This window comes from Salvia miltiorrhiza, chromosome 7, assembly GCF_028751815.1.
Source record: "Salvia miltiorrhiza cultivar Shanhuang (shh) chromosome 7, IMPLAD_Smil_shh, whole genome shotgun sequence".
Taxonomy (NCBI): Eukaryota; Viridiplantae; Streptophyta; class Magnoliopsida; order Lamiales; family Lamiaceae; genus Salvia; species Salvia miltiorrhiza.
This window is the reverse complement of record NC_080393.1, coordinates 17374675-17401358: the sequence shown is the minus strand read 5'-3', so window position 1 is coordinate 17401358 and position 26684 is coordinate 17374675. Positions and strand designations below refer to the sequence as shown.

Sequence of the window (26684 nt, the reverse complement as noted above, 5' to 3'; positions counted from 1 at the left end):
GGTCCTTAGTGAAATATAGATACAGTGTGAGTGTGTGTCTAGATGTCATGCAAGTAAGAATATGTTTCCCTAAACCATGAAATCCATTTTATTAAGATATCCATGGCCCAAACCTCATTAAAACCCAGTGGGAAAAAGAGTGTTTGGTCTACATGATAGTGACTGACTTAGCACTTACACGTAAAATTTCTTGAGGTTACTTATGTTCCATGGCCTGGTAAGAGGCCGCCCTTCTTGGTCTGCTAGGTGATAAGCTCCTCCTCCCAAGACTTTCGTGATGACAAAAGGACCTTCCCAGTTAGCTTCAAATTTCCCTACGGGCTTCAAGGCGTCTGCCCGTTTGAGTACCAAGTCTCCCTTCCCAAGTCTGCGCAGCTTTACTTTCTTGTCGTAACCAGCCTTAACAATGCTCTTGTATTTTGCCGCTCTTACTTGTGCTTCATCTCTATGTAACTCAATCAGATCCAAGTCCAGTCGGCGCAGTTCCTCATTCTGTGCAGTGTCATAGGTAGTAACCCGATGAGATTCCAGCCTTACCTCAGCAGGTACCACAACGTTCGACCCGTATACCAAAGTGAAAGGAGCCTCTCCGGTTGCGGTTTTCGGGCTGGTTCTAAGTGCCCATAACACTGTATCTAGCTCCTCAACCCATCGTCCCCTGCTTCGTTCGAGTCTCTTCTTGATCCCTTCACATATGGTGCGATTTGCCAATTCTACCTGTCCGTTGGCTTGAGGGTGGGCTACTGACACAAATTTCTGTGTGATGTCCATCCGAGAACAAAAATCTTCGATCTTCTTGCTTGTGAACTGGGTTCCGTTGTCCGAAACCAAAATCCTTGGCACCCCATATCGACAACAGATGTTCTTCCATATGAACTTTTCCACTGTGTTATCATCGATTTTGGTGACAGCTTCCGCCTCGATCCACTTAGAGAAGTAGTCTACGGCAACTATGAGGAAGCACTTGCCTCCCGGAGCAGTTGGTAATTTACCCACAATGTCGATTCCCCATTTGTCGAAAGGATGCGCAGCATGCATGATCCCCATTCCCTCCCCAGGTATGTTGATTTTGGGAGCGTGTTTCTGACAAGCCTCACATTTTTGCACGAAGGCTTTCGATTCTTTGCTGATTCCGGGCCAGTAGAATCCTGCTCTGATTATCTTCCTTGTCAAATCCCTGTGTCCACCGTGATTACCGCAGCACCCTTGGTGGATCTCTTTTAAAGCAAACTGTGCTTCCTCTGGGGCCAGACATTTCAAAAATGGATGTGTGAAAGACCTCTTGTAGAGCTGATCGTCGATGAGGCAGTAATTCTCGTATTTGGCACACCGTGAAGTATCCTCTTCCATTCGTTTACCATTTTTCAGATAGTATATGATGGGTGTTCTCCAATCATCCTTGGTTTCAATGTTGTATACCTGCGCCACCACCGCTCTCTTAGGTTCGAACACCAAGGTAATGTCCTCGCTCCACGTTTGTTCGACTGCACTGGCTACTCTGGCCAGGAGGTCTGCTCGTTGGTTTTCTTCTCTCGGCACTTGTTGTATTTCAAATTTCTCAAACTTTTTCCCAATCTCCTGGACTTTGTCAAAGTAGTGTTTCATTCTCTCTTCTTTTATCCCGTAACCTCCTGTTAACTGTTTCACCACCAATTGAGAGTCAGTTTTAATCACTGCATTGTCGGCTCTGAGTTCTCTGAGTATGTGGGCTGCCCTTAGCACTGCTTCATATTCGGCTTCGTTATTGGATAGCTTATCTTCAAACTTGATAGCGAATTGGTAGACTTCCCCTTCGGGCGAGGTGATGTAGATTCCCACCCCACACCCTTCTTTGGTGACCGACCCATCAACCTGTGCTGTCCACGGTCCCCTCATAGGCCACCTTGTTGCTTCTTGAATGAAGTCCGCCAGTGCCTGCGCTCTAATGGTAGTGCGCGGCTCAAACTCGACCTCGTACTCTCCGAGCTCTATGGCCCATTTCACCATCTTCCCCGCTAGATCCGGTCGCCCTAAGATTTGTCTGAATGGTATTATTGTTCTCACAATGACCTTGTGTGATAAGAAGTATGGCCTCAACTTTCTGGCCGTGATCATGATTGTGTACGCGGTTTTTTCAACCTCAGTATAGCGTAGCTCTGCACCTTGGATGACCTTGCTTACAAAGTATATCGGTTTTTGTTGCCGGTTCTCCTCTCGGACCAGCACTGAGCTCAGAGATTCAATTCCCGCAGAGATATATAGGTACAGTGGTTCTCCTGAAGAAGGCTTTGTTAGTACTGGTAGTTTGGTGAGGTTGGATTTTAGGTCCTCGAAAGCTCTCTGGCACTCACTGCTCCATTCGAATCGACTTCCTTTCCTTAGAACTTTGAAGAACGGGAGACTTCGCTCAGCTGAGCGTGAGATGAACCGACTCAGTGCGGTAATCCGACCATTGAGTGTTTGAATTTCTTTGACATTCCTGGGTGGTGTCATGTTCAGGATGGCTTTGACTTTGTCAATATTAACTTCAATTCCCTCTGGTGTTACCCTGTAACCCAAGAACTTTCCTGATTGCACTCCAAAGGTGCATTTGGCGGGGTTGAGCATTAGTCTATTCTTGCGGACTACCGAAAAGGTTTCCTCCAGATCAGCCACGTGAGAACTGGCTTTGATGCTGCGCACCAGCATATCGTCAACATACACCGATATATTTCTCCTTAGCTGTGTCCTGAAAATCTTGTCCATCATACGCTGGTACGTGGCCCCTGCATTCTTGAGGCCGAAAGGCATGCTTTCCCATCCGCAGGCAGTTCTAGCGACATCCCCCGAGTGCATCTTCACTTGATGGTATCCTTGGTAAGCGTCCATCATGGACAGGAGTTCACACCCTGAAGTAGCGTCCACTAGCTGATCTATCCGAGGGAGTGGGTAACAATCCTTAGGACAAGCTGCGTTAAGATCTCTATAGTCCACGCACATTCTCCACACTTTGGCTTTCTTCTCTACCATGACTGCATTAGATATCCACTCGGGATACTGGATTTCTGTGATGTGTCCTGCTTCCAGGAGGGTCTGGACCTGTTCCCGAATTGCGGCGTCCTTCTCCGCGCCGAAGTGTCTTGTTTTCTGTTTGACGGGTTTGACCATCGGGTCCACATTAAGACGATGTTCAGCTAGCTCTCTGTCGATCCCTTTGAGGTCAGAAGTATTGAATGCAAACACATCCGCATTCCTGCGCAGGCATGCGGTGACTTCCCTTTGGAGGACGGGTGTCATTTCTGCTCCAATCTTGGTGGTGTATCCCTCCTTGTCAGGAAAAAGTTCGATGAGCAGGCACGCGTCACTCGTGGATACAAGGGGTTGTTTATCAATCCCGTCTCTAAGTTCCATGATTTCTCTGCGTTCGGGGTTTGACGCGGTGACTATCCCAACCTTCTCATTTCCTTGATCATTGAGTTCCCCCAGGATTTTTGTTTGCTTTCGTTTCTGCTTTCGAGTGTTGGGGTCGTCTCCCATGTTATCCTTTTGTTGCTGGGTCAAAGTTTGTACATGGCATTGCTTCGATGTAGCTTGATCCCCCCACACTTCCCCGATCCTTCCACCGTCTATCGGAAACTTCATTTTGAGGTAGAATGTGGAAACCACTGCTTTGAAGGTGTTTAGAGCGGGCCGCCCCAAGATGATGTTGTACGTGGGTTTAGGAGCGTCTATGATCAAGAATCTGACTGTTCTGGTTTTATAACCCTGCGATCGTCCCAAGGTGACTGGCAGTTCTACCATTTCGACTGGTACTACTGATTCTCCCGAGAATCCATAGAGTGGTGCGTTCGTTGGTTCAACATTGACATCCGAGCCAAGGGCCTTCCAGCAGTTCCAGTACACAATATTCACCGCGCTGCCTGAGTCCACGAAGACTCGGTGGACCAGGCATCCAGCCACGTCTGTTGAGAAGACTAAGGCGTCATCGTGGGGATACATTAACGATCTGGCATCTTCCGGGCCAAAGGATATGGTGGGTTCGCTGGCTGCGCTGGTAATAGCCATGACCTTAGAGTTAAAGTGTCCTGTTCTCACAGCCCTGACAAGTTGTTTCTTCGCTCTGTTTGATGTGGGTGTACCATTTTCTCCGACGATCATATGGATTTCCCTCTGGAAAGGTGGTCGCTCCGGTATTTCATTCCTTAGTTCTCCTTCGCGTCTGTCATCCGCGCCATTCCTCAGCTCCCTCTCGTCGCGTCTATGATTATTATGATTACGGTTGTGCAGTTCTCTGTTTGTTTTCTTCGGAGGTCCAGCAACGAACCTGTCCAAAAAACCTTGTCTCACCAATATCTCCAGCTGGTTCATCAGATGTCCGCAATTCGCGGTCGTGTGTCCATAAACGTTATGGTACTCGCATAACAAATCATTTTTCCCTGGTTTGGGATTACCACGGGTGTAGTTCCACGGAGCTCGGAACCAATTTTCATCTTTAACAAGATGGAAGATTTCGTCAGCAGGCCTATTCAGCGGATGGCGCTCCCGTATATCACCACCACCCTTGTTGCGTCGATCAGTCTGCGCAGGTCCTGGAGAAGGAGGTCTGGTCTCTACTGCCATGGCTGGTATTCTTGGCGGTAGACCCTTGTATGGTGTTCTCTGAGAGTGTTTATCACTGGGGTGCATCCCGTTATCACCTTTCTTCACCCGGAGTTTATCGGCCTCGGCCCTTCGTGCGGCCTTAGCATCCTCCAATTGCAGATATCCTGGTAGTATGGCCATGATGTTGTCGAATTCCTTAGGCGGTGTTATTTGTAATGCGTCGAAAAGGGGACCTTGCTTTAATCCTCGAACGAACGCGTAACATTTGATCAGTGATTCTACCTCTGGTGGGTCTAACACGGCCAGAAAACGGGACAGCGGATGCTTAAAAGAGGGATACACAATGGCTGCACAAATGACAGAAAGATGGAGAGCTAAAATCTTAAAACAAAATTCTTCATAGTTGCTTACATACATTTTTCCCAACACATGAGCACTCAACAGAATTCTGATCATATTCATAATTAGTCAGATTTTAACAACGAGCCTTTTACAGAGAAGTAGGAGGTCATGAAGATAAACACGAAATACGGTTATATAAAATAAAATAACACCATCCAGAGCATTCAAGAAGATCAAACCATACGATTATATAAAATGGGTTCAAGAGAAACTTTACAACTGGGATAATGTCTACAAAAAGAACAATCTTTTACAAACAAAAGAAACATAGAAGGGAGTTGTTCAGTCAAGGCGTTGGGGAGAAGAAGGAGGATCCACGATGAACTCCTCGACAGGGGGATCTTCAACAAAGGCAGGCTGCGCGATCTCCTCGATCACCAGATCCGTCACCACCGGCAGCTAAAACATGACCTCCTCCTACGCAGCCTCTGTTACCACAACTTCCGTCCCGACCTGCGCCGCTCGGGAGGTAGACCCCTTTTGGCCCTGAGAGTCGGGCACGACCGAGGAGGAAGTTGGAGGAGGGTAGACCAAGTTCCCCCCGGGATAGTTGCCTCGAGGAGAACGCATATGGCTGCGCAGCTCATTCAGATAGGGAGATTGAATCACCGGCGCCGCAGGTAGGGCGTCCTTCGTCTCATCCCTAGCAAAGAGCTGGAGGGCTTTATCCAAAATAGGAAGCCACCAACCAGGAGTCGAAGGGGCGGAAGGATCGACGCCCAACAGCCCATTTAGACTGGTGTCATCCACTTGATCCAGCACTGCCTTAAAATCAAACTTGCTGCGCTGTTCAGGCGTCGCTTCCACCTGGTCAAGAGCGAGCCGACTGCCTTCCTTAACCAAGAACTGCATTGCAGGCCCCATCAAGAGGAGCATGTCAGGGGAACGACGGAAAGCTTGAAGAGAATCCTCTAACATATAGCGCAGGAACAATTGACCACGCGCAGTCAGGAAGTATTGTTGGCGAAACTCTTGTATCCCCCGCATGAAGGCTTGGTTTTCTTGGTCGGCAATCATTGTCTTCATTTGATTCAACTTTGCCCGGCACTCCTCCGACATCTCATGCTTGAGAGCCTTGAGTTCTTCCTCTTTGCTCTGGGACACACGAGCGAGCTCAGTCTCGAGGGACTCCTTCTCCACCTTCATCTTGGACAGCTCAGCCTGAGCTTAGCGCAGCTGTTCCTGTAACTCAGTATTATCAGCCAGAGAGGCCATGAGTTCCCCCTCCTTCTCATGGAGATCAGCGGCTGCCCGGGTCATATGTCGGGAGGCCGACAAGCACTTCACCCGCAACTGCGCAGACACAATCACAATCCAGGGCATGAATAAAATATCCGCACAATAGTAATGTCATAAAAGTAAGAACACGCATAGCTTACCTGCTCTACGCCCAGGCACATGTCAAAGGCCAGGTCCCCCATGTTCATGACATCGTACCTGCGCAGGTCGACAGAGGCGATCTGCGATTCCATCTGGGACCGGCACTCCTGACCGGTCAAATCTCTCAAAGCACGAGGGCCTGGAATCTCCACAACGGAGTCAGACCCCTCCCTTGCCGGCGCAGCTTGATGAGGCACATCATCGAGTAAGGCTTCGAAAGAATCCTTACTCCCGGCACCAGAAGCAGGGACCTTTCTCTTCTTGGATGAGACTACCTGTCGAGTCTTGCGACGCTTACGAGTACCCTCAGCGGAACTCGCATCACCTTCGTCGTGGAGTTGAAGAGGTTGAATGTCAGCAGCAGACGAACCCGGACGGGGCCGCCCAGGATTGAAAGACTCAGGGGACACATGCTGCGCCGACCCAGTCTGCGGGGTAGTGTCTCCCTCAACAGCAGGATCGGGGAGAAAACTGAATGAAGCAATGGCACCGTGCTCAGCAGATCTCCACATACCTGCGCAGGAAGGAGAATGATTAGGAAATGAAAAATTTCAGCACGAAAGACGATACAAACATTTGGAATATACCGATGGAGGTTTGGGGATAACGGGAGAAGAGGCCAGCCCCAGCCAAGACAGAGGGAGAAGCGACTAGTTTAAGGACATCAAAATCTTTGTTAGCAAAGGCTTGGCCCAGGAGATCGATGAAGGCAATTTCTAGGTTACCTAGGGGTTTTCTATTTGGGGGAGAGGAGTGCTTCGTCCGATGCCACTCCACCTCGTTAGTCCCTGCGCAGTCCGCCCAAGTCCCATTCCGCACTTGTACAAAGAAATACTTGTCACGAAATTTCTTATCCCTAGAATGAAGATTACCTAGGAATGTCAAGTTCATCTTTGGCTTGGCAGTAAAGTTGTAGTGACAATCGGTCTTTTTTAGGATGTGGGTCTGGTGAAACAACTCTACACTATGGGGGTAGTTATTAGCAGCGCAGAGGATATGTAGAATATGGGCCCTACGGAGAGAAGAAGGGGAGATCTGAAAAAAGGGGATCCCGAATCGTTCACATATCCCCACAAGAAAAGGGGAAGGGGGTAAGCGCAGACCCGCCTTTACCTGCGCATGCCAAATAGGGATGGTGTCCGGGCGCCATTGCCCGTCCGCATCAGGCATATCGCCGGATTCCCGCTGCATCTGGATTTTCAGTTCACGATCATCCGGCTTAATGCGTAATAACCCCCGTACTTCCGCCATTTGGGCAGTGGAGATGGTGGAGCGAGGAAAACGACAACCTTGGCACGTCATATCATCCGCCTAATTTATTTGCTGTTGTCTGGCACCCACGGTGGCCATGGCGAACGCACGAAAAAACACACAAAACAAAAAGAAAACAAACACGCAACAACACAAACGAGAGGAAGCGAGCAGGCCACAGGGGATAATGAAGGAAGGGAGAACCTAACCTGGTAGGAGAAGTGATGGTCGGAGGGGAAGCCTAACAAGGAAACTGGGGATGACGAGAGATCGGAGAAACCGGAAAAATCTGAAAGGAAGTTCGGAGAAGGAGAAGAAGAAGAAGAAGATGAAGGTGATGGGGGGTATTTATAAGAGGGGAATTTGAATCGAGGGAAAGGAGGGAGAATAATCATTAGGGTTGGGAAATGTGAAAGGAAAATGGAAGGTTGGGATTTCATCCCAGAATGGTGGGTGAAAACGGAGGGTCGAGATCTCACCCTCACAAAAGTAGAAGCGTGGAAGGACGTCACAAAGTACTCAAAAACATCAGATCACATTAAATGCGATGGGACAAGGCCTGTACCATGGCAGTCAGCGCAGACGGCGATACGAAGCCCTCCTGCGCAGGCTCACTCATTGCCTTCCCTGATATCGGCCATTCCTCCATACCTCAAAGCAAACACTTTTCATCTACAAAAATTCACGTGAAAATCTACTTCTTTTCGTAGAATAAGGGGGGGAGTAGCTGATGAGGGATAAGGTCCTCATCAGCGCAGCACACGACCCGTATTCCATATGTTACCAATATGAAGTATCTACTGCCTTAATGATTATCGCACAAAATAGGAAAACTAACAGTGCAGGACAAAGAACGGAGATCCCAGTGCCCCTTTGAGAGAGCAGCGCAGTCATTCCACCCCCTGAAGGAGCAGCGCAGTCATTCCACCCCTTGAAGGAGCAGCGCAGTCATTCCACCCCTAGAAGGAGCAGCACAGTCACCCCAACCCCCTGAAGGAGCAGCGCAGTCATCACCACCCTAAGAGAGGGCGGCGCAGCACCAGCACTCCTTGGAGAAGGCAGCGCAAGCTTCAACACCTAGAGATGACGGCACGAGCGAAGAGCTCCCAACTACTTTCTGAAGGATACAAAAGCTGCAAGGCCGTTGGAGCAAGGACAACCACCAGTGACAACGACGCCAAGGACGTACCGAGCACGTGCCATGAAGGAAAAGACAATCTTACCCTCTCCTCTCCATCTCTTATAAATAGCATGTCTGTAATAGTAGAAGGGACCGATCTTTTCTCTCAAGTTTTACATGTATGTTTTGGTATCTGTAAAGAACTATTCCATTGAAGAGTAAAAGAAACATCCGTCCGTCTATTTACTTCAGGTTCCGATCTACTACCAACCTTCTAGTTTAGGTGTTGGTGATTCAGTGCATCACCAAAATGGAAAATTAAAAAAAAAAATTGAAAATCACATTATACTCTATGGATGATAGTATCATGAATTGGAGGAAAAATGAGATGGTTGGTGAGGAAAAATTTCCATCATTTATGAAGAAAAAAATCCATTAAGGAAAACATGTGAATATTTTTCATTAAAATAATATGTGAAAAGAGTGAAAAATTGGAGAAATATTTGTATATTACCCTTTTTCATCAAAGAGAACACGCAGTAAGAATCTTAGCTATTCCTTCATTAAAAGTTCTTAATTGTTGATTTAGTAAAAATATTTTGATATGTATGTATTTTATAGGATTTTTATAATAATATTATTAAAACATATACAAATATTGTAAAAAATATAAACACATTTTCAACATATTCGTATCTTAACTTTTTAAAAAATGAACATATTTTCATCCTCATATCGTATTGTATCGAATTCGTATTTTGTTCTTATCCCTGTGCTTCTTAGTGTGTAGTTATTTATTTGTTGGGAACGTAATGAAATATCCTAACCCTTATTTTGATGATACCAAAATCCTTAGATTTTCCTTGTAATAGACTAGAACCTTTCGAACTCAAGTGTTGGAGTTCACCTTCTAGTTTAGCTAGTGTTCTGAAGACTGAAGATTGAAGACCGGAGGAATGAAGAATGAAGAACGAAGGACTAAAGACTGAAGACTGAAGAACTTGACTGATGTTCGCGATTAAAGGCAGAGTCAAATATCGATATTTGACTAAACGAGTTTCTCAACTGAAGAATCAGTTATGACTGATTCATCTAATACTGGCTACGTGGAATCAGCGGACTGATACTAAAGTCAAGTATCAGTTGACATTCTTCCTCGGACTGAAACTCCAACATTAAAAAGGAAGCCACGCAATCAAAGTACAGCCGCGTTAAATGCAGAGATACAGAGGATCGTCCTTTCTCTGCAGAGTATTTCTTTTTGGTGATTACCTTTTCAGATGTGCCTTACCTCCTGTACCTGAGTGACCGTTTATCATCAAACAAGGAACCTCGAAGATTGAAGCCTCAATAAAATTTGAATTACTCTCCAACGGATAAATTCTTGAAGGCCATCTCCGCCAACGGATCTATTCAAGACCTCTACTATAAATAGAGCTCGAGGATCACTTCAATCTTCACCGATTCAAATACACAAGTTGAAACGCTGCCGAAATCGCCACTCAGCAAATCAAAGCCTTCCAAAGTTTGAATCGAAGAAGAGAATCTTAAAGCCAAAATCAGTCTACTACTGATTACATATATTTTCTTAGAACCTTAGACAAATATTGTTTATCCAAAGCCTAAGTTACTGATTACTAGGGTTGAGCATCGGTTCAAAACCGAACCGAACCGACCCTCTTGAACCAAACCGAAACCGAACCGACATTTACACTACTCAAACCGAACCGGACCGAGAATTACATAAAAACCGATGAAAACCGAACCGATTAGAACTGATCGGTTTCGGTCGGTTTCGAAACCGAACCGATTCATACACAATAGGTAATCTGTTAAAGTGTACAAAACATTTTCTATTTCTCCAAGTGCAATGTATCACGTCAAATTCTTATTTGGATTTAAACTACTACTATACCAGCAAGGCACCAACATTCAATCAAAATAGGAATGCAAGATTCTATTATTTCTATATCAGTAAGGGAAGGCGTGGGCTATACAAGAATAAAAAATTCTTATTTGGATTTTAAGATACTACTCTGAGCCACCTTGAACGTATTGCTTTGCTGGACGCCGGCGACGATCGAGGAGGAACCAGGCCTAGGCTGTGCCGCCTAAACGCCTACTATCTTGCTGTGCCGCTGCCTTGCTGGACGCAGCTATAGCAGCGGAGGAGCAGGGGAGCTGTAGCAAGGGATGAGCAGCGCACGACTGGGACGAGGGCTGTTGCTAGCACCGTTGCCGCGGCAGCGCCGGAGGCAGAGGAACAAGGGAACAGCCTTGGGGTGGCGTCGCAAAGAGTGAAATAGGGAGAGATGAGAGTGAGTGGGCGACAGAATGTTATGTCTAGACTAGGGTTTTCAAATGTATTTTAAAAAAATATTATTATATATTTAATATATTAATATAATATATATCTTTCGGTTCGGTTCGGTTTCCAACCGACCCAAGTTAAGGAAACCGAAACCGAATCGAAAAATAATCGGTTCTGAGTTTATAAAACCGAACCGAAACCAACCCAGAATTCTACGAAACCGAACCGAACCAAAAATGATCGGTTCGGTCGGTTTTTTCGGTCCGGTTCGGTTTTTGCTCACCCCTACTGATTACAGAGAACCTATTCTCTATAATCTAGTTGGTAGTTTTCGAACCTCCTTTCAACTGAGCGAAAGAGTGTTTGAGTTGTGTGGAGTTCAGACCAGTGTTCTGACTCCAAAGAATCTTAGTACCCAATGTGCTAAGTGATTGAGAAATCCAACTCAATGTGTTGGTACTGAAAAGTGTATTTTCAGTTCAAGGTTTGCTGTGCACCCGTAAGCATAAGCTCAGAATGTTTGTCAGTGTAATTAACTGACCGTGGACGTAGGAATTGGATTTCGAACCACGTAAAAATCCCTTTGTCATTTATCGCTTTCAGTTCTTACTTTTTTATCTGTGCACAAACTCTTTGTTAACTGAAACTGATTAATTGCAAAGTGAAACTAAAATCTGGACAACGTGTTAATCACAAAGGCTACTTCAAAAGAAAAAGTTTTCCGTTGCCAGTGTTATAAGTCTAACTGGTAAATCTTCGGATAGTCAGTAAGATTCATAACACTCCTCTGTTTTGTAATTAAGACTGAAGCCTCGCTCTTATCAGTTAAAGTCTTGCACTTAACTGATATCTCTTTACTGAAGAGAGATTCAGTATCAGTCTTCAACCTTTGGAATCAAAGTTTTCCGTAACTCTTTCAATAGTCAAAAGGTTGTGTTTGTTTTGAAAAATAGCCTATAGGTGTATTTCCTCCCCCCATACACCTATTCTAGACCTTTCGGGACCTAACATTATTAATAAATCATGTTATTTTTATAAAAAGCTAAAAGTTTAGGTTATTTTTCTTCACCTGATATATCATATTTTTTCATTATATTCGTTTTCAACCTATGATTAAGAACGATAACTAACAAGACATAGACTCGGCCTGGTTTAAATGTTTTTTGTTATTGTTGCTGTGGTATTAACTTTATGGGATATTGGTGCCTAAATACATAAACTTTGGACATATTTTGATTTTTTTCATGAATTATGAAAATTTTTAAAAATATACAAATTTAAAAATTATTGTAATTTTCTCATAATTAGAATTTAAGTCAAAATTGAATCTGACGTGACGTTGATGTGGTATCACTCTAATCTAAACGACATCGTTCTGATTCTGAAACAAATTTAAAAAATAAGTTATTAGCGTCTAAATACACGAATTTTGAGCCAATTTTGATTTTTTCCATGAACATTGAAAGTCATTAAAAAAATACACCAATTTAGAATTTTTTTATAGTTTGAATTTCAGTCAAAATTGAAGTTGACGTAGCATTGATACAACGCCTCTATAACTAAAACGTTGTTGTTTGATTTTGAAATCTATTTAAAAAAATTAAAAGTAATTTTTAAAATTTGTGTCACTCATTTTTCTTCTTCTTCATCTTTCTTATCAAACGGTGTGTTTGGTGTTTTGTCGAACACCTGGGGGACGCTGCTGGAGCGTGGGCGTGCACTTTGTTGTGGAGTTGGTGGGCGTTGGGCGGCGCTGCTTTGCGCGCTGTCTTGAGATTCTGCCATCCGATCGGTCCCTTTGCTGCTTCGGCTTGGGAGGCTGAGCTTGGCTTTGTGGAGGGGTTTCTGGTTGTTGGTTGCGGTTGGATGGCTGCTGGTTTTGCACCAGCCTTTAGTCGAGCACCTGGCGGGCGTCCTGTGTGGTCGGGCGACAAGGGGTCTTGCGGCTGCGCTGAGCGGGAGGGAGTCTTCAGAATGGCTGCGGTCTTCTTGGCCGCTCTGTTTGAAGGTGTTTGCTGTGTTTTCTTCTTTTTTCAGGGTGTTGTGTTCAGTGAGGTAACACCGACGACGGCGTATAACCGGCCGGGTCTTTGCCTTGCTTGTTTGCTCTTTGAGTTTGGTGGTTTTGGGAAGTTCACGGCGACGGCCTCTAACCGGCCGTGTTGTCTTCCTTTTTTTCGTTTGGTTCTTGATTTTGGTTTTGCTAACGGCGACGGCGTCTAACCGGTCGCTTAGCTTCTTCTGGTTGGCTTTTGGCGACGACGTCTCACCGGCCAATAGCCTCTTTTCGGTTTTTCTTGTTGGGGTGCGAGCCGGGATTATTTGGGGACGATGGTTAGGCCGGAGTTCCGAAAACTTTTCCTTTCGCTCTCCCCCCTTGTTCTTTTGTTTTCGTTCGTAGACGGGTACTCTTTTTCCTTTTTACGGTTTTTCCCTCTGAGTTTTCCGTAAAAAGGTTTTAATGAGGCTCGGCCTTTAGTTTTCGGTTTTTTCTTTCTTTTTTAATAAAATCGCATTTTATATCAAATGAAGAATCTAGCTTCTGGTGTACATCTATGGAAGAGAACTTGTGAGAAAAGCATCACAATCATCATCCAACATCATCATGTAGAGATTTCATTTTCATTATTTCATTAAAAGATTTCCCTATTTTTTGTAATAAGAAAAAGTGAAGGTGTCCAAATTGTAGAGATATCATTTTCGTTATTTCATTATTTCATTAAAAGATTTCACCATTTTTTGTAATAAGAAAAAGGGAAGGTGTCCAAATTTTGATCAAGTTCTTGAGATTGTATGAGCGAGAGAGAAGATTTAAGAGAGATCCACAATTTTTGCAAAATCTAGTATGGAAGCGTGTGTGAGAGAGTGAGAGAGAGAGAGAGGAGAGGGAGAGGAAGAGAGAAAGAGATGGCTTTAAAATAAATATTTTTAATTTTTTAAATATATTTTAGGAGCAAATGATATCATTTTGGTTATTTTACAAATCACTCTCCTTATTTTGATGGAAGAGAAAAAGAAAGCTAAGGGGAGTTCTTTTCTCCAACTGTCAATCGGCCACGTACGCTTCCGTGAATGGACTAGGTATTTCGATCCGTATAAGGAAGTGTCGTCTCTGGCTCAGGTATGGGTTCGGATATATTATCTCCCTGTGGAGTTATGGACTCCGGTGATTATTGCTGGTATAGGTCGTGTGCTTGGTCATCCTCTGCGAATTGATAATGCCTCCGCAACTGGTCATGTGGGACACTTTGCGCGGGTTTTGGTGGAACTTGACATGGCTTTGCCTATTCTCAACTCGATGTACATTGATGACGGCGATAGATCGTTCTACATTGAGTTTGGTTTTGAATCTATGCCCCTTTTTTGCTCGCGTTGTAAACTTAAAGGTCATTTAACGGATAAATGCCGGAGAGCTGATAGGGCCACGAGCAAGCAAAAGATCACTGAGCCTCCTGCTGTGGTTGTGAAGAATCTTGATAAGGGAGAAGGTCCGACTCCTACATGGCAGCCCAAAGTTGATATTCTTAAAACTCTATCAGGTACAGATCTTCTAGACGCGGCTACAGTGCCGGTTAATAAAAATGATCTCCCTCTGGCGGGGGATGCTAACCGATATCAAGCGCTAGATGAGGATGAGGATGAGGAAGTGGAGGAGACTATCATTGCGGACTCCAATTATGAAGCAGAGGCTTTAAATGAGGAAGAAAATGATGGGTCGCCTCACACGGACAAGGCTAGTGATAAGGAGGGCTCGAATGTAGAGGGAACTTTGGAGTTGGATCCTGGAACGAATAGTGGAGCTGTGGTTGAGCAACAACCGGTAGTTGGGGCAGAAGATTCAGCGAGCCAGCGGGTTAATTCGCCGATTAAGGAAGTTGATTTTGATAATAAATCTATTCCTTCTCCGGATGACATGGCGAGTCGTATTATTAGGTTAGAGGAGCAAGTTAATCAGGGGATGCAGTTGCTCTCGGAGCAGAAGCGCGGACGTGGTCGTCCAAAGGGCTCGGTAAAGGGACGAGAGCCTATACATGCAATTCCGGAAGGTTGTATTAAAAGTCGTCTCAGGAATGCGGAAGAAATGGGTAACAAGCCAAGGGAGTTTGTGGTTGACGTCACCAATAGGCCTAGTATGATTGCAATGAATAATGTCGTCCATAGGCGTTGGTCGGATGATTTGGATAATGATCCTGACTTTCCTTTTTGAGTTGTTCTCCTTCGCTTTTTAAGTTTTGTGCCCTTAGTCTGCATCTTGTGCTTTCAAGGGATGTTTTTTCTTTTTCACTTTATAATAAACCTCAATTTAATAATTAATAATATCATTTTGGTTATAGTGACATCAGATTTAGTTTTGACTAAAATTAAAATTGTAGAAATTTGAAATAATGATTAAGTTTACGTATTTTTTTGATAATTTTCAAAGTTTATGAAAAAAATTAAAATAGATCCAAAGTTGCGTGTATTATACGCCAATAACCCTAAGTTCCTAATTTTATTGACTAAACTTTATCAATTTTTATATATAATAGTAAAAAAAAAAATCACACTTTCAATATTAAAATAATGTAGCATCTAATAAATTAATTTCGCTTCCAAAACTACCGAGGCTACTTTTATAGTACATAATTGTTGCGTTAGCAATTGAAGATACACCTTTAGTTGATATTCGAATAAAAATAATGATGTGAAATATTTTTAATATCCACATCATTTTAGTTTTTTTTTTATTTGAGAGAGGACGAGTAATGGGATTTGAATCCTAAATTTAGGTATTTACATATATTGAAGTCCATATAAATTTGAATGTCCCTTTAAAAACAATATCCTCGTCACTTAGAAACAAAGTTGTAGTATAACTTAATTCAATTCAAGGTATATATTTGATGACTAAAACGACTATTCGATATCGAAAAGGTGGACCCTTCCAGATTTTTGAAAACAAACATATTTGGTATACCATTTATTTTCGAAAAGTGATCAGTTCTTTCTTTTCGGTGGAAAATCGTATGTTTATTTTCAAACTTGTCGCAAAGTTATTTGATGTTTTTTACAACAGTGGCAGCATTTATGATTTATCACACATTTATTCAACGTGTTCCGCTTTCCTATTTGTGGAATTGAAATATAAATATTTTTCCTCTTTAAGAGAGTCGGTTATTCAACACACCCATTTGTCGAATTTCACTCACTCCATCTTCTAATAATAATAATAAAAAAAATACTCACTCAAAAAGGGTATTTCACTCCAATGAATTTAATCAATCATCGCATCATATTTTCTATTGTTACTAATACTCTCTCCATCCTAATTTAATAAGCCACAAAGGCGAAACACATGTTACAAAATAAATAATTTATAATAAAATAAGAGAAATAAATTATTATTTTTAAGATATATTTATCCAAAAAATAAAAAAGAGAAATAAAAGTATTATTTTTCAAATAAAAAGAGAGATAATCATATGTGGGTATAATGTAAATATTGAGTTATGTGAGAATATTTGTTATCTATTGATATTCTATTTTTGAAAGTGACCTTTTAAAATAAAATTTTAAATAAGAAAATGTGACCTATAAATTGAGACGGAATGTGTACTACTTACAAATACTTACAAAATTTCTATGTATAAATGACAATATTGCTTCCATTATGATAAATATTTCAACTTAAAGAATTGGAAAAATTTGTGCATTATATCAAAGAGTACTTGGAGAAGGAGTTGCATAAAATTCAAGATACGACAAAAATATAATTTATTGAAGGGAAAATATACTCGTTTAGCTCAATAAATTTATTTATTATAATTGAAAGACTTCAATTAAGATATTATTGGAGACTCATATATATTAATTTAGTGAGAATTTTAGCTCGTTTGTAATATTCGAGGTCGTAAAATTCAGTTGGTAGCTGGATTAATTAATGCATGAAATTTTCCCTTATATAATTTTAACAACATAGGCAACTGAAATATTCCACGTCATTGAAACAACATTGTTTTATGTGCGTTTTTTGCTAAGAATATTGAAAAAAGAAAGAAAAACAATGTCTGTTTTGATGTGAAATGTCTTGTTTTTTTTTATATCATGAAATTTATACAAATGAAAATGCCATTCAGAAAATCCAACTACCAGTTCGACATTACGATATTAAAAAGATGGGTTTATGGCAAAAAAAATACCACCAACTTTAAAAAAAGTTGTAATTTTTATCTGAACTTTCAATTAAGTTAATAAATACATTAATTTATATTTTTGTTGTAATTTTCATCTAAGTTTATCTTTTAATAAAATTAGAACTTAATTGACAGTTTGAAATTCACCTGATGTTGGTCTAACTTATGATGATAAGATATATTGTGTTTGGCTAAGCTTATTTAAAAGAGCTTATAAGCTCTTGGATCCTATAAGATATTTCAAGAGCTTATAAGATGTAATTTTTAAGAGCTTATAAGTTGTCAAAATGTTTGGATAATCACTACAAAAAAACGCACGATTACCGACGGCATTTTGCCGTCGGTAATAAGACAGGGCCGCCGGTGATAAAGGCTACCGGCGGCAACTCGCCGTCGCTAACCGGCTCGTCGGTAACGCCATTACCGACGGCGATCGACCGCCGCCGGCAATTAACGGCGGCGAAGCCGCCGGCATTTCTGCCGTTAAATACCGCCGTTGAACGGCGGAGAGTTGCCGGAAAATTACCGACGGCAAATGCCGTCGGTAATTAGCGGCGGCGAGATCACCGTCGGTAATTTCCACTGGACGGTGGTGGCGCACACGCCGGAGTTGTTCAAGGTATTACCGAGGGCAAAATGCCGTCGGTAATTACCGACGGCATTACCGACGGCATTTGCCCTCGGTAATATTTTTTAATTTATTTTTTTATTTTATTTTATTTATTTATTTTATTGTATATCCACAATTTATTTCGGTATTTATACAGTATTGCATAATTTAGACGAACTTTCCAGTCGGTCACCCATCTTAGTTGTACTCTAAGTCAAGCACGCTTAACCTTGAAGTTCTTTTCGAATGGTCACCAGTACAGAACACTCGTATTATTGATATATATAGTATCTATTAATTCATTTAAAGTCTACTTCAATATACAATATCATATATATTCATAACCTTAGAATATGTCGAGATGATATACAAAAAATATTGTTAATTACGGATTGGGCTCGTTTCCGTTCTTATTTTTATGTCGGAAAAATATTTATTAATTAATTTATTATTAATTTTCGATTTTTTTTTTATCAATCTAGTTTATACACCATTCATAACCTTAGTGTTGATTGATGAGTGAATCACTAATCAAATTAACATTATTAAGTTATAATTATAAGATTCTTACTAAGAATCTTGAATTCTTAGTAATAATCTTGGATTAGTGATGATTGATGAGTGAATCACTAATCAAATTAACATTCTTAAGTTATAATTATAAGATTCTTACTAAGAATCTTGAATTCTTAGTAATAATCTTGGATTAGTGATGATTGATGAGTGAATCACTAATCAAATTAACATTCTTAAGTTATAATTATAAGATTCTTACTAAGAATCTTGAATTCTTAGTAATAATCTTGGATTAGTGATGATTGATGAGTGAATCACTAATCAAATTAACATTCTTAAGTTATAATTATAAGATTCTTACTAAGAATCTTGAATTCTTAGTAATAATCTTGGATTAGTGATGATTGATGAGTGAATCACTAATCAAATTAACATTCTTAAGTTATAATTATAAGATTCTTACTAAGAATCTTGAATTCTTAGTAATAATCTTGGATTAGTGATGATTGATGAGTGAATCACTAATCAAATTAACATTCTTAAGTTATAATTATAAGATTCTTACTAAGAATCTTGAATTCTTAGTAATAATCTTGGATTAGTGATGATTGATGAGTGAATCACTAATCAAATTAACATTCTTAAGTTATAATTATAAGATTCTTACTAAGAATCTTGAATTCTTAGTAATAATCTTGTATTAGTGATGATTGATGAGTGAATCACTAATCAAATTAACATTCTTAAGTTATAATTATAAGATTCTTACTAAGAATCTTGAATTCTTAGTAATAATCTTGGATTAGTAATAATCAATGTTTAAATTTTCACTTGTATTTCAATATATATTTGATTTTAATGTTTTTGTATTTTTATCTTTGATCAATTTATTAGATGATAAATGAAAAAAAAAATAAAAAATAAATAAAAAATAAATAAAAAAATAAAATTAATTGCCGACGGCAAATGCCGTCGGTAATTAGCGGCGGAAAAATGCCGTCGGTAATTTTGGCCGGACGGCGGTGGTGCTATCGCCGGATGTCACCGGCGGTGGTGATTAGCGGCGGCCGGTTGCCGCCGGTAAATACCGACGGCAATTGCCGTCGGTAATAAATAATATATATTTATATTAATATATATTTAAATTAGCGACGGCGTAACCGCCGCTATTTAGCGGCGGCCCGTTTGGCGTCGGTAATGCGCCGGTAATAGTCAAAAGGCGGGTCGCCTTTTTTGCCGCCGCCGTGCCGTCGGTAATTGCCGGCGGCGGCGCCGCCGTCGGTAATTTTCGTCGCTATTTACGCGTTTTTTTGTAGTGAATTGAGCTTACAAGCTAGAGAGAGAATTTTTTTGCTAGATAGAGAAAATATTTTTTTAGAGAGAGAAAATAAAAAAATGAACTTGAATAATATATGATGAAAATAATAAATTATAGTTGAAAAATATTTGTAAAAAGATTGTTACATATGAGATTATAAAAAAATAAGTTGGGGTAAAGAAACTTGTTTTTTGGGGAGCTTATAAGCTCTTGAAGCTTATTTTTGAAGTTTAAGAGCTTATTTTACCGAACACTTTGAAGGAGCTTATAAGCTCCTAAACAACTTATAAGCTGTTTTGAAGAGCCTTATAAGCACAACCAAACGCCTCCTTAAAAGCTTGAAGATCTAAGAAAGCGAAAATTAATATATATTTGACTTAATTTTGACTGTCAATTAAAAATCTAATTTCGTTGAAAGTCAAACTTAGGTGAAAATTGTAACAAAAATATAAATTCATGTATTTGTTGGCTTAATTGAAAGTTCAGGTAAAAATTGTAACTTTTGTTAAAATTCATGTCCCCCCCCAAAAAAAATAGACATGTTAACATTATAACCAAATTCATTCATGAGACTTAATAATGTACTATAAAAATTCGAACTAAAACTGCCAATTAGTTAATTTATAAGGCTAAACGAATGTATTTTTCCTATACTTTATCACTCATTTTCCAATAAAATATTTTGATTTTATATAATACTTATTAAAAGAAAAAAGTGTCGACCTATTTATTTATTTTTTTGATAAATTATATATGTAAATAAAAAAAATTAAAAACTACACACGATAGAGGACTCAAACCCAAGACGTAAGGTTTTGAACATTAATCTCCTACTGCTAGACCAACACACACATATTGACTTATTTATTACAATTATTATAACTTGCTCATCTTAAATTTAATTTTTATATATCAAATTAAATATTCTTTCGTGATCCTGTATGGAGTATACGTTTATCTAAAAAATTGCTTGAAAATGAGAAAAATATGCTCTTTCTACCAAATAACAAAAATAAAAAAATTATCAATATTGCACAACAATTCGGCGGTTCTGCATTTGATGCATTATTTGTCGGCATTTTTTCCTGTGGTCTTGGGTGTATCCGGGTGTACAATACATTTGAATTGATTCATATTTAAATTCTGACCCGTATTCTGATCCAAATCCGTATCCTGACTCAAATCATGTAAATGACATCATTCGATTATACAAATGACACTGCTTGTAATTGACACTATTCTATCATACAAATGACCTTGCATATAAATGACACTATAACATTATAAATGACACTATGTATAATTGACATTATTCAGAAATATAAATGACATTTTCTGTAATTGACACTATAAGATTGTAAATGATGCTATAATATTTTAAATAACACTATAAGATTTGAAAATGACACTATTACATTCTAAAATGTTACATTGTCATTTATATAATTGAATAGTGTCAATTATAAGCAGTGTCATTTGTATAACTGAATAGTTTCATTTACACGATTTGGGTCAGGATGCGGGTTTGGATTAACATGCGCGTCGGGATTTGGGTACGGGTCAACCTGAATGTACGGTACACCCGAGTGTACAAGAGATTTTGTGTTTCTTTTATGGGTACTTTGCATGATTAATAAGATGTGTGATTGAATATTTTTATCCTTAAGAGTAAGATTTCTCCAATCCCACTGTTTCAATAGGATAAGAATCAAGAAAAACTAGCTTAAATGACAAAAATAATCAAGGACCTTGTAATATTCCAAAGTTCAAATCCATTAAACTAAATAAGAGATTAATTTCACTATTTTTATATATCAAAACTTATTATTTAAAGTAAACGCCCCCTTAAAGTGTAGTCAACATTTTGTTCATTGTGGATTATATAAGTTTTTTTGAGCAATTTTAATTTTACTCTTTTAATTTGAATTCATTTATACACTTTCAAATTTTATATATAATAATGATTAAATTTATCTATTTGGATATATATATATATATATATATATATATATATATATATAAGAAGTGGATCATATTAATCTTTTTTTCTAAGGTTGTATATAGATTTAAATATGGGCTATACATGTTTGTATGGATACATAAAAACACGATACATGACAAGATGATTTTCAAGATAAAAAAATACGGAAGGGTGAAATAGGAATACAAATTTCAAAAGAAGAAAAAAAAGTAAATTCAACGACTATAGTCTGTAGGGACCCATCGCTCGCGCGAGAACGCCTCTCGCCGTTGCTCACCAGTCGCTACCTGGATTATGTATACCTAAACATAAATATACATATATATAAATACAGATGTGCATTAATAAGTCTTAATTTGGGCGAGCCGATGGCCTCCCATACTTAACATAGGTGCACAGGGCCATCAGTCATGTAATACAATAAGAATTATTCATGTGTGCAATATCATGCATCTTTATATGGTAATCAAGGCGGCCGTCGAGTGCAACTTTCGCCGCATTTTTGCGAAGAAGGGTAGTTGGGGTACGTTTTTTTTAAATTAATAATTTAAACTTTGTATTTTTATTTTATCCTTATAAAATTTTTGTATCTAAAGACTTCTACCGCATGTTATGTTTTTTTTTTTTTAAAAAAAACCAAAGACGAACTCATTTATTAATGAATGTCCTCCGAAAGCAAATCACGGACCCAACGAGGAAAATCAACAATCCAACATACAGGTTGCTGACAAGAACACGCAAACTGCGCGAGGCTATGAGCTACAGAATTTGACTCTCTATACATATGGCTAACACTAATAAGCAAAGACGACCGAGCCACAATAATAATATCAAGAATATCATCCGACAAGAACCGACCCTCTTCATCTGGACCAGCCATCACCCTGGCCATAAACAAAATGCGTGGTTCAAATTTGGATCTATATAATAGATATCCAATGAGTTCTACAAAGTCTCATCCCTAAATATATATATATATATATATATATATATATATATATGCGAATCATATTAAATTTATTATTTGTACGTGTATCATACACGCAAGTACTAATTCAACTAATATTACTATAAGTGGCATAAATACTTTTTTTTTTTTGGAAATAAGTGGCATCAAATACTTGATAATCTCTTTTTTCAATTAAGTAGACCTAAAGGAAGGTGAAATGCTCCTTTGGAAAAGCCAGTATCATATCATGGTAGGAAATATGGCAGCAGAATGATAGATGAAATTAGACAAGAAAGTGGAAGAATGAGATTGATTTGTACTTTACTTTTTTCCCTCCTCACATAAAAAGTTAAAAAAGAGAAAAGGATTAAAAGTCACATACATACACCCTGTCCCTTTCTTTGCCACTCATTTTATATGGGGTCTATCTTTCTCTTTTTCCTCAACTAACATGTTCATGGCATATACTCCCTCCGTCCGCCAAAAGTATTCCACTTTGGCCGGGCACGGAGTTTAATAAAATGTGTGATGATGTTGATGTAGTGGAGAAAGGGTCCCATCACTTTATAAGATGTGTGGTTGAGATTGAATTTGGGGTGGGTTTTTTGTAAATAAAGAGTGTTTGTAAGGATAAAATATAAAGGTGGATGGTGGGACCATGGCTTAAAAAGGAAAGTGGAATACTTTTTGCGGACGCCAAATATAGTAATTGTGGAATACTTTTGGCGGACGGAGGGAGTAATTCGTTTTTTTTAATCTTCAAAATTAAGTTTTTTAATCACTTCTTACAAGGCTACTACCCCCAAAAAGGAATGTGTGTTTTAGGAGCCAAACTGGTAATTTTTGCTCTAATTCTTGTTTCCTAATAAGCCAAGTGTGTCTGAAAAGCCCACATCTCTAAAACACATACAAAAACAACCATTTTTGCAGCTTTCCTCCTGGCATCTTTCTTGCTTTGTGGACATGTGCAAGAATTTCTCCCTTTTTTCTTTTTAATATTTCTTCATATAAATGTTGATTTAGTAGGAAAATTAATGTTTATGTATTAGTGTAGTAGATTTTAGTCTTCTCCAATAATTCTCACATATAGATATAAACAGTGCTTGAAGACTATTTTGTTGTGTTATTGCATATACATCACTCTCTCTATCTTGTTCATTTATACTTGATAGCTTTTTCAAGGCCAACCCCACAGCCCACACCCCTACTCTAGAGCTATAACTCCTACTGCTATTCTTCTCTACCCTCTCTCCTTCACATACACACTATTTGTGCCTAGCTTTTGCTCATAGATTCATTTATCTATAATGGAGTCGTTGTCAGAGAATGAATGGCTGGGAAGACTAAGTCAATCTTCGCCATTTGCACTTGTCTGTAAGTCTTTGTTTATTACTTTTCCTTCTCTCCTTTTCTCTTGCTTCCTATTTCACTTGGTTTCCTATTTCAAGTATTAGCACACTCTTTGTTTGATTTCTGAGGTACAATCTCAACTCTCTCTCTCTGGGTCCCTTTACAGTTTACTCTCATTTCCTAACCCTCATCAAGAATCCTTGAATGAACTATTATATAGTTAATAGTTGCATCAAATTACTGCTAAACCTATATATGTGCTATGCTAATTGAGTAAGTAATATTTTATCTTCTGAAATGGGTATTACTGATTTCTGTTGTTTCTAGTATTCGGATTGTGACAGATTAGAGAAATTATTGTGGCTTTTTTCTTCCTTTCCCCACTCCCTTCTGATACAAATGGGACTGTGGGACATTCATAAAAATCATGTCTTTGCAGGAAATGATCTTGTGTTCTTTCATTTTCTGGTTTTATAAAACAAGTTGTGAGCTAGGGTTCACTGTTCTTGGATGCTCAAGTGTGACTTTCATAATCATGTTGGATAACTTGGCCAAGCAAGTTTGTTTCCTTTTATCACGCCATTGTTCACAAACTCTCTGCAGATTTCTTGTTTGTGCCTCTTTTTTGTCGCAGCTCTAGTTGTTTAGTTGTGGGATGTGAAATAGTAGTATGTGATTATTTTAGAGTTTCAACAGCAAAAAAAAACAAAAATCATGTCTTTTAGGCTGCCTAACTACAATTTGGTGGGAACACTAGAAATTCAAACATGCTAACTTGGTAGTTGGTGACTTTCATATGTTTATGTTTGTATTCATTTCAGTATTCTGTATTACAACAATGTTGTGTGCATTTTATTTTCTACGGGTGGTAGTTTATATAACTTGCATAATATGTAACAGGCGAATAGAGTATCTAGAATTTTGGTTGAAGAGAGCAAAGGTGGTTTTGATTTTCAACCAAGTTGTTTAAGTAGATTAGTCTGTTTTTGTTTTGTATACTTGGTTGGGAGACAAAAGGAGAAGTAGAGTGATTGAAGAAGAGTAAAAGAGGTGGTTGAGATCGATGGAATCATCATCCTCATCGAAAAGGGCCAAGGCCCCTGCAAATGTTGCTCAAGTTGCTCATTGCTTGGTGGACGGATGCAGCGCTGATTTAAGCGTGTGCAGAGACTATCACAGGCGGCACAAGGTCTGTGAAGCTCACTCCAAGACCCCTAAGGTCACGATTGGGGGTCGAGAGCAGCGCTTTTGCCAGCAATGCAGCAGGTAAATCAACATCCCTGTGGTGATTAGTCTAAGTTGTGGCTTTCCTATAGACATTGATAATGTTAGAGCTGTTGAATAGGTTCCACTCCCTGGTGGAGTTTGACGAGGGAAAACGAAGCTGTAGGAAACGGCTTGATGGGCACAACAGGAGGCGGAGGAAGGCCCAAGCGCGCAGCGTCACTGGAGTGGAGGAAAGGCTCGTGTCATTCAGCAGCAGCGCGCCACAGATAGTAGTTGGTGGTGGTGTGGTGGGATACCCTTGGTCCGGGGTGGTTGTGAAAGACGAGAATGAAATAGGCGTGTTGCAGCAGCAGCAGCAGCTCAACTACATGGACTCAGCAGCATCAGCAGCTCATCATCATCATCATCAACATCAACTCAGCAGCTCCTCGGCCTTTGTTGATCCAAATGTGATGATGGAATGTGATGGTGCTCTCTCTCTTCTGTCATCGCCCCCTCCCGCCATCATCGACTATCATCAAACTACTTCTCCCACCTTGCATTTTCCTCACCAAAATGTTGGATCATCCCATCAAACTCTCTCTTTCATGTGGGACTAGGACTACCTGCCCTGCCCTGCCCTGCCTTCAAGTTTCATGTGTGCTCAACTTTTAAGCTTCAAGAATCACTGTATTTGGACAGGATCAATGATTCTACACTGTTCTTGGCTGCACCTCTAAATCAGAGAATAGCTCTCTTATTGGGGGTGGGGAAACAAATAAGACAATAGTATAATCTTGATTTTATGTGTAGTTGCAATACATGTTTGAGGCACATTCTGGTATGCAGCGCACCCGTCTTAGTTATAATTAATTAACTCTAATTAGGGCTTAATAATTTTTAAATGAGAATTAATGTATACCTCAATTGGAATGGATCCACCTTATAGGTACAAAACTTTTTTTGCCTAAATGTTTTTGTAGTTTATATGACAATAAAAAAGAGCTAACTAACCTTGACACCCTTTACTGACATTTACACACCAGACCACAAATACAACTATTTTTTGCCATATCGGATAAAGTCCACATGTAAGCAGTAAATTCTAATTAAATTTAATCGGAAAATGTCTCCAGACCGACATTGCAACCGATTACAAGCACGTTATATTTTTTGCTATAATTAAAAGATTTGTCAAAAATTAATTTTGGTATAAGGTCGGTATTTTCATGCAATTTTGCCTAAAATCAATACATACTTCATTAGTTTTATTTTCAATTAGTCTTTCATAATTACATATTTGCTAGATTCTTGTTTCCCAATTTTGGGCAAATTCCACTTCTTTGAAAAAGAAAAAAGAAAAAAAAAGATACGGGTGTTGGATTGAGTTAAAATGGGGACTTGAAATTAGAATTAGAATCAAGTTTTGTTCATTTTTTAGGATTAGTTCAATAAGTGGGAACTCAGCCCAAATAAGGCATAGTCCAAATTAGAAATGGCGTCATTTTGATGAGATCTTTCATGCACATTATTCACATATTCAAATACTCTTTTCGT

The 26684-nt window shown here is 39.6% G+C and overlaps 2 protein-coding genes across 4 annotated transcripts; one reads left to right on the top strand and one right to left on the bottom strand.

Annotated features, from left to right (window-relative positions):
* Positions 1-174: 174 nt before the first annotated feature.
* On the bottom strand, positions 175-4977 carry LOC130993907 (uncharacterized). Its single transcript, XM_057918943.1, has one exon. The coding sequence runs from the start codon at positions 4975-4977 to the stop codon at positions 175-177; it is 4803 nt and encodes a 1600-aa protein (XP_057774926.1).
* An 18333-nt stretch (positions 4978-23310) lies between these two features.
* Positions 23311-25933, top strand: LOC130995646 (squamosa promoter-binding-like protein 13A). Of its 3 annotated transcripts, none has more exons than XM_057921013.1 (3): positions 23311-23945; positions 24822-25187; positions 25267-25933. In XM_057921013.1, exons 2-3 carry the CDS (start codon positions 24985-24987, stop codon positions 25745-25747), a joined length of 684 nt encoding a protein of 227 aa, XP_057776996.1. In that variant the 5' UTR covers positions 23311-23945; positions 24822-24984; the 3' UTR covers positions 25748-25933. The 3 variants fall into 3 exon arrangements, with proteins under 3 accessions (XP_057776996.1, XP_057776998.1, XP_057776997.1); XM_057921015.1 differs by having other exon boundaries at positions 23412-24194; XM_057921014.1 differs by having other exon boundaries at positions 23426-24049.
* Positions 25934-26684: the final 751 nt, after the last annotated feature.

Excerpts from the sequence above, each read along its gene's own strand:
- LOC130993907 (XM_057918943.1), bottom strand. The coding sequence starts at position 4,977 with ATGTATGTAAGCAACTATGAAGAATTTTGTTTTAAGATTTTAGCTCTC.
- LOC130995646 (XM_057921013.1), top strand. The coding sequence starts at position 24,985 with ATGGAATCATCATCCTCATCGAAAAGGGCCAAGGCCCCTGCAAATGTT. Across the intron at positions 25,188-25,266 it reads TTTTGCCAGCAATGCAGCAG|GTTCCACTCCCTGGTGGAGT; the intron begins GTAAATCAACAT and ends GCTGTTGAATAG.